At 40.7% G+C, this 8,495-nt stretch overlaps 1 protein-coding gene across 2 annotated transcripts in view; it reads left to right on the forward strand.

Moving 5' to 3' along the window:
* The window catches only part of SESTD1 (SEC14 and spectrin domain containing 1), a 252,822-nt gene extending 244,616 nt beyond the window's left edge, over positions 1-8,206 (forward strand). For both annotated transcript variants that reach the window (XM_082261218.1, XM_082261219.1), the window contains exons 16-18: positions 215-406; positions 5,734-5,855; positions 7,429-8,206. In XM_082261218.1, the coding sequence (XP_082117344.1) occupies positions 215-406; positions 5,734-5,855; positions 7,429-7,558 (444 nt within the window). In that variant the 3' untranslated portion in view covers positions 7,559-8,206. The remainder of the gene's footprint in view (positions 1-214; positions 407-5,733; positions 5,856-7,428) is intronic.
* The last annotated feature ends 289 nt before the right edge of the window (positions 8,207-8,495 follow it).

Here is an 8,495-nt window from a genome sequence, read left to right on the forward strand (position 1 = left end):
TTAGTATCAATAGGCAATCCGCTTTTCCTTTGCTACAATTTTTATTTTACCAGCCCGCTACATCATAACAAAAGATGACCATGCTAAATATTTCCTGGTAATTCTAGCTGGAAACCAAAGTTGCTGTGTCTGACCTCTTAAAAGTAGCAATGAGAACAAATAATTCTGTTTCTTCTCATCTATAATTTTCTCTCTCTTTTGGTCCTCTCTACAGAGTACATATGATTACGGGCGACAGTTACTGCAAGCCACAGTTGTATTGTGTCAGTCTCTGAGATGTACATCAAGGTCATCGGGGGACACACTTCCGAAACTTAACAGAGTATGGAAGCAGTTTACGATAACCTCAGAAGAGAGGGTTCACCGGCTGGAAATGGCACTTGCTTTTCACTCTAATGCCGAAAAGGTTAGAGCCATTTGCATATGACCCAAGCCAAGCCGCTTCAGTCATTTAAAGGTCACGTGCACTTCTGTAGAGCATTCTTGCTTGCCTGTACAATAGAGTTCTTTCATTTTCAAGAGCACAGCACTGAAGTATTTGGAGTGGATTAAATTATTTTTTTAGAATAGTTTTAAGTGCATGTACTTTGTTGTTTGGGCTTTTAGATAGATATGGACACACTGTAATCATTGTTATTACACAAAATGTCATCACTTTTCTATAACATCTATTAGGAAATATTCTCTTTGTACAGAAGTGGTACAGAGTGGCTTCAACTCAAATTGAGGAAAACTTTTTAATTTAAAGGAAACCTGTTGATCTAGCCTTTGCTGGGCGATTTCTTGAGACTGCAAGTTGTCGTCATCCTGGCTTCACCTGGAGCAAGCATGCAGCCAGTGAAGTGTCAGGATAACTAATATGCATATTCTTGTTCAATGACTCAACAGTTGGTGAGGCAAGGATACATATTGCAGTCTGAAGCCTGCATCCCCTGCAGTTCCATATACAGCAGAGCTCATACTCCTGGCCAGTCAGGTTTGCTGCAAGAAAATGTGCTGATAGGAACAGAAAGCAGGATGAGCAGTGTGTAGTATATCTTAAAACTGGATAAGCAGTGCGTTGTATAGCCTAAAACTGGATGAAAAGAACTACAAGTACTTTAGCAAGTAAATATGTGTATTTGCTAAAGTATTAGCTGTTTTCCAGAAATTCAGCTTTACAAAAAATTCTGCAAGGGCAGCTCACATATTTCTATCCTGACAGGTTCCCTTTAACCACTTTACCACTAGAGGATTTTGCTGTCTTACGTCTGGGCCACTTTTTGCGATTCGGCTCTGTGCGACTTTAACGGACAATTGCGCGGTCGTGCGACGCTGTACCCAAACAAAATTTACGTCCTTTTTTTCCCACAAACAGAGCTTTCTTTTGGTGGTATTTGATCACCTGTGCGATTTTTACTTTTTGCGCTATAAACAAAAAAAGAGCGTTTATTTTGAAAAAATAACAATATTTTTAACATTTTTTTATATGAAATTCCCCCCAAAAAAATGTAAAAATCAAAATTTATTTTAATTTTTGGCCAATTTGTATTCTGCTACCTATGTTTGGTAAAAAAAATCACAATAAGTGTATTTTGATTGGTTTGCGCAAAAGTTATTGCGTTTACTAACTAAGGGAAAGATTTTTGTCATTTTTGGTGTTTTTTTTTTTAACGAGTAATGGCGGCGATCTGCGATTTTTTTTTTTTTTGCGGGACTGCGACATTGCGGCGGACAGATCGGACCCTTGACTGACATTTTTGACACTTTTGGGGGTACCAGTGACATTACTGCAGTAATCAGTGCTATATATATGCACTGTTACTGTAAAAATGACACTGGCAGGGAAGGGGTTAATTTTATTGGCGAGGGAGGGGTTAATGTATGCCTGGTGCTTACTGACGTGTGTGGGGGGAGGTGACTGAGTGAGTCAGGGACAGATCGCATGTTCAGCTATGCTGAACCCTGCAGTCTGTCACTCCCTGTCACTTAGGAGATCCGCCCGCTCTGTTTACACAGGCAGGCGGATCTCCAAACTAGATTCCCCGACGATCGGGGAAGAGCAGCGGCGATCACCGCCGCTCCTCCCCTGGCCCGACTCCTGCTGTGAATGAAAACAGCGGGAGGAGTCTAGCGGCGTAGTACTACGTCGCTAGACGATAACGAGCCACATTGCTGCAGTAGCAAGAGAAGACGTTAAGTGGTTAAATAACTCCAACCCAAGCAGTTTACACAGTTTCTGGTGGACATGAGGCAGCAGGCTATATAATCTTATAGTTAAAGGGCAAGACTAAAAAAAAAAAAAAAAAAACACACATTTGTTTTTGTTTTTTTTTAATCAAAAACACACATACTTTTCTGGCTGCAAGTTTGAACTAATTCTAAGTTATTGTAGAGATTACATTGTGGGCACATATAACCTTATTACTTGAAGTTTTGATTTGACTAGTTATTGTTTAAAGAGGTTGTAAACCGAGAAAAATTTTTTTTCTCTTCTTTACATCCTGAAAGAGAAACACATAATGAGCTAGTATGCATCGCATAGTAGCTCATTATGAAATACTTACCTTAGAACGAGCCCCCCGCCGTGCCGTCCGCTTACCTGTATGACGGGCGACATGTATAGTCGCCCGTCTTCCGGGATCGCGGCATCCGGCCATCTGATTGGCCGGAGCCGCGGTGACGTCACTCCCGCGCACGCGCGCGGGAGCCGACGGTCACGGCACGGGGCTCTGAAGGAACGGCACGATCTGCCGTTCCTTCAGAGCGCATGCGCCAGTGACGTCACTGGCTGCATTAAAGGTAAATATCTCCTAAACGGTGCATGTTTAGGAGATATTTACAGTACCTATAGGTAAGCCTTAATATAGGCTTACCTATAGGTACAACTTCCTGAGGAGGGTTTACTTCCTCTTTAAATTTTGCACCCTGATCAAAAACATATAGAGCTGTGTACAATGTATCCTTTTTTTTCTGTTTGATACACGAGCTGCTACCTTATTTTTGTAAAATTAAAGTTAATGGGTGTAATATAGAATTCAGACAGGCAGCAGCAAACCTGGGGACCTTCACATCAAGCAAGTACATTTCTAAACCTTAAAGTGAAACTTTAATCAGAAAATGAAGTCTTGCTAGATCACTTCAGGCTGGCCCCTTTTGTAAGTATATAAGTAAAACATGAAAAATAAGTGTCTATACTGTTTAAAATCCAGTACTGTCTCACTGTGCTCTGCACTAGCTCAGTTGCTCTCCATTTTTGGTACTCTGCCAAAGCTGATCTGCTGACAGCCCAAAGATTTGCTGCTTTTCATGGGCTCTGGGCTTTAGCAAAATGGCAGCCTCTGGGAAGAAGAAACAGGAGCAATGCTGGAGGTAATTTACAGCACACACTAATTTTGGTAGCATAATTAAAGTGGTTCTAAGCATTCTATGTACAAAGATAAAGATATACAGCACAGAGATCACTCTTTATACTTAAAGCGAAGTTCCACCCAAAAGTGGAACTTACACTTTAAGCACTCCTCACCCCCTTACATGCCACATGTGGCATGTCATTTTTTTTTGGGGGGGGAGCGGGTACCTAATTTTGACAGGTACCCACTCCACTTCCGCTCAGGCCGCCTAGGTGGCTCGAGCGGAAGTTATTCTATTCCCCTCCCTCTATGCGATCTTCTGGGACACATCACTGTTCATAGAGGATTGTCCGGCCACTGAGGAGGCTCAGTTCGACTGGCGAATGTGCGGTGCGCGCCCAGCTGTCAAGCCGCAAGCTGTCACAGCCGGGTGCCCACACTTGATGCCGTATAGAGACGAGAGAGAGGAGCAAGGCTTCGGACAGCTGCATAGCTGGATCGTGGGACAGGTGAGTGTGTGTTTATTAAAATTCAGCAGCTACACTTTTTGTAGCTGCTGACTTTTAATAAACTTAAAAAGGAGTGAAACTCTGCTTTAACTGAGCCCAATCTTGATCCATGGATGTGCACAAGAGCAGAGGCTCTTACCCTCCTCATTGGCTCAGATACAGCAGCAGGGCTCAGGAACGAGCATGCTTTAGTTGCCCCCACAGCTAACAGCTCACTATGGGGGAACTCAGTGGGGGGGGGGGGATGTAGAAGGAGCTAGGATCTCTGGCGGGGGACCCGAGAAGAGGATGACTGGGGCTGCTCTGTGCAAAATCATTGCACAGGGCAGGTAAGAATAAAGAAAAATCTGTACCTTTACAATCATTTTAATGTGGAATGTATGTTCCTTGCTAAAAAAAAACATTCATTTTTATCAAGTTGTTATTGGTAAAGTTTTGCTTTAACAAGTAACAAATTCACTCAGAAATCTGTTCTCTGCTGCCTGTTAGTACTTTTATGCTGAACACTGTTGCAGTATATTTGGTGACTGACTTTTCACAATCTTATGCCTATTCTACTGGAGAGCTCTGGATTAGTACATGCTTAATAGCATTCAAGTATTAGACAGTTGGTAAACTGTCACATTGCTTCAAATCTGAACATATCTTAAGAGCCTAGGTAGCAAACATACAAAGCAACCAACAAAAAGGAGGTCCTTGGCTTTTTTGAGCATTTTTGTTGATTGACAACAGAACACATTTTACAAATTATGGAAAAGTACATGATAGAACCCAGAACTCACACTTGAATTGTCTGTTTATCAGCAGTTGATCTCCACTCCCTCCACTTCAGATAGGATTAAAGGCTATCCGTTCACTTAGATTAAAAGTCTTACTGTTCAAAGAGACTTGTGTGATCTCTGTGTCTTATGCGGTTTGAGGTCACTGTTTCTTAAGCTGGCCATACACTATACGAAAAATCGTTCAAACTCATTTTCGAAAAACGAACACTCGGCCGTAAGAGCAGAGGATCGTGCCATCATGTAATGACCGAATTTTGAACAATAAATCGTTCAATGGGCATAAATGAATCAGTTTTTCGTTCATTTTGACACATATCCCTAGTGCACACAGTTTGGGCGAGAAACACATTTACCTTTCAATTTATCGTTCATTCGGCAGGATTTTCCAAACTGTTCCATCGGTTTTTTGGCTCTGAAAGTTAAAACAGATTTTCTATTTGTGCCCATTAACTGGACAAAAAACGAACGAATGGACCAAATGACAGATTTTCGAAGGATTTTTCAGCTAGTGTATGGCAAGCATGCTGAACTGATCAGCTGGATTTTCTGGTTTGTAATTTTAGCTCAGAATAAGGGCTGATGTCGACAGGCTTTGGAGTTCTACCTAATCGGTTCTAATCGAGGTTAACATGAGTTTGAGATGATTCTGAGAGAATTCAAAATTCATTGACCTTTGACCTGTAGTTGACATCATTCTGACCTGTTACAAGCAGGTTTTGCATTGCCATAGCCTAAACAGGCCCCTCGACTGTTTCCTCTGGGAAGGGTAACAGGTCCACTTAAAAAGTTAATGGCAATTCAGGTAGAAAATATAAGTCTGCATTTTAAAAGGAATCCGTCAAGAATTTTAAGAAGTCTTTTATGGTAGCAGGCCTTGCCTATTTTTCTTGACAGAGTATTTCGCGTACTAGCAGTTAAGACAAACCTATTCACTGAGCTGCTGCTTTAAAATTTGCATTTGACATAAACTGGCTAATGGCTGCTTCCATCAAAGTGAACAGATGCTATGCCCTATAATGGATTTGCTTTAAATCATCATAATGTAACTTGGAAAATGGTACAAAGAATATGATTGACTTGGCCAACCCTTTTACTTTTTTCCTGTTTCAGATCTTACAAGAAAGTCCAGACCTTCCCGAATCTGTGCTGGATTTTGAACAATTTGATGAAGTTGAAGCTGTTGGGAAATCGTTGCTGGATAGGTTAACTGTGCCTGTAATATATCCTGATGGGTATGTAATGTTTCTGTGTAGACCTTTGTCAAGCTTTGCTTTCAATGAGAAAGTGTGGCATCGGCAATAAATAAAATATCCAGTGAGACTCTAATAGAGCTGTAGGCCCACTGCAGTAATTTTTGGCCTAGGGTTTCTGCGTCAACGCAATAAAATTCTATCCCAATTAATTCCTTATGGGCCTGATATTGTAGGGTGGGTGCATGGCAGTAGAGTCACTGCAGATCCAAGCATACAGAGATTTCAGAGCACCAAAGAGTGAGCTTCAGATAGAAATTTAGTTTTTCTGTCTGGGAAAAGTTTGTTACCCTGATAAAGGAGTCTTCCTTTGCCCTAAAATATGTGTTTTTCAAGCAAACACATTTTTATTTACATCTCTTCTGCTAACTTACCCCCTATTGTTTTAACAGATCCTAATACTGTCCTTAGAATAAAAAAAGTGTAATCATATGTACCAAATAAAAAAAGTTGTAATACGCCATTAAAAAAACAGTTGTCACCAGTAGGAGCCAGGTCACGGTGCATGTGTTCATGGACACTTATAAAGTGTATTTTGATAAGGAAGAATTTTATGACATATTAAAAAAATAAAAAAAAAAACATTTCATACTTGCCTGTTATGTGTAGGAGTTTTGCACAGAGCAGCTCCGATCCTCCTCTTGTCAGGTCCGCCACTAGTGCTCCTGGCCCCTCCCTCCTGCTAAGTGCCCCCAGAGCAAACCACTTGCTATGGGGACACCCAAGCAGGCTCGCTTCCGAGCCACAACTGTGCGTGTCCATTTACATGCACAGCCGCGACTTGGTCCTTCCCCCCTCCTCCTCATTGGCTCCCTGGTTGTGAGTGCCCCTGGCTCTCGCTGCTGTCCCAGCCAAAGAGGAGGGAGAGTCCCCGGAGAGCCAAGGCTCTTGTGCACATTGCTGGATCGCGATGGGGCTCAGATAAGTATTGGGGAAGGGCTGCTGCACAGAGAAGGTTTTTTACCTTTATGGATAGAATGCATGAAGGAAAAAAAAGATGAACCTTTAGAACCACTTTAATACATTTTCTGAAGTTCTAATTAGCCCTACATTTGAGTCCTATATATGAAAACATTAATACTTGGTGAAGAATCGTGTCCTTAATGGTAATAACGTATTCAAATGCCTGGCATGTGTAAAAGATGGTGTCAAAGTAAAACTAATGAATACCTAATAACTGTGTCGGGTCAAAGTTTCTAAAGTAATTATATGTGTATTTTAATAAATGTCCATATACAAGGCCACTGTGATAGACTAGCTCCATTTGCAGACTACATCAGTGTTATAATTCCTCACCGAAGTTCTTTCCATGGGAGGCCCCATTGGCACCACCTGGCTTGACAAAATTTTAATTTTCAGTCGACAAAGGAGGAAGATTCAAACCTTTCCACACTATCCAAAACGAAGAAAACCTGTTTTTTTTTTGTTTTATTTATTCTATGTGAAATGTCATGCTGCCATAAAAAACTTTTAATTGATGAATATAACATCAAGTTTAGAGTTGCATGCTTGAGATTTAAAAAAAAAAAAAAAAAATGCATTTTGTCTCTTGCAGAAGTGAACAGTATTTTGGAAGTCCAAGTGATATGGCCTCCACAGCAGAACACATCAGGGAGAGAATCAAGATGATCTGCTTGAAAAAACAGCAACTGCTAGAGCCTGATGTCCCCATAAGAGAGAGTTAAGAGAGACCGGACTGTGATTTTTCCCATAAGCTACAGTTTGTAACTCAGCATGTGGTCATACATTGAAATGCATTTCACAACCATCCCATGAAGCAGCATCTTCTCATCCCGAAACATTGCTCTGCATATTGTAACACTTCTATAAAGCCTTACTTATATACTGTGCTGTGAAATCATCAAGTATATTACACAGTGTAGTGATGCACTCGACACTACCTTTAGGCCTATTAAAAGGGCCCAAAACGCGTGGCTGGATAATAATAATCTAAAGCCCTCTGGAAGCAGATGGGTTAAAAAAGCTTTACCTTATTTGGTAGTTCTGTTTCTAGGTAAGCAGCTGGCAAATGCTTTTCAATGGTGCTACCTAAAATGAAGGATTCTCCATGATCATTAGAAGGCGGAGGAGACGTATATGAAAAGTGCTGTCCCTGAGTGGATAACGTAGTCTTTGTAGGACGTGGGTTGTTCTTAGGATGTAGCGTACTTCTTGTCTTAATATCCTAAAGACATTTCATTTTTTATTGTGCCATTATACAACTTGTCCATGAAACCTTTGATATATCATGTTCATGAATCAAATGTTTTCTTACTTGTATGGGACAATGTATTTAAACTGTTTGTGCTGAATAAACCATCTTTTTAAGGTTGGACGTTTTTGCTTACTTTACTGAAATGTATTTTTCTCACTTTCAGACTTTTTTTTCTATAATTGGAAGAATAAAGCCTTCTTATCAGTGTTTGGGTTAAATAAGAACACTGTGTGTGCTGCGAACATCCAAGAATCAGATTATTTTATGTTGAAACTTGGTTTTAGTAACCCCTAATAATAACTGGAGTTAAAATGTTACAGATCATTTTGTTAGACTTGAGAGAGAAAAGACTTGGTGCAATCCAGAGTTCTTCATGTATAGGCTGCTCGCATGCACACCATTTTGTG

This window comes from Pelophylax lessonae (genome assembly GCF_965119305.1).
Source record: "Pelophylax lessonae genome assembly, chromosome: 6".
Taxonomy (NCBI): domain Eukaryota; kingdom Metazoa; phylum Chordata; class Amphibia; order Anura; family Ranidae; genus Pelophylax; species Pelophylax lessonae.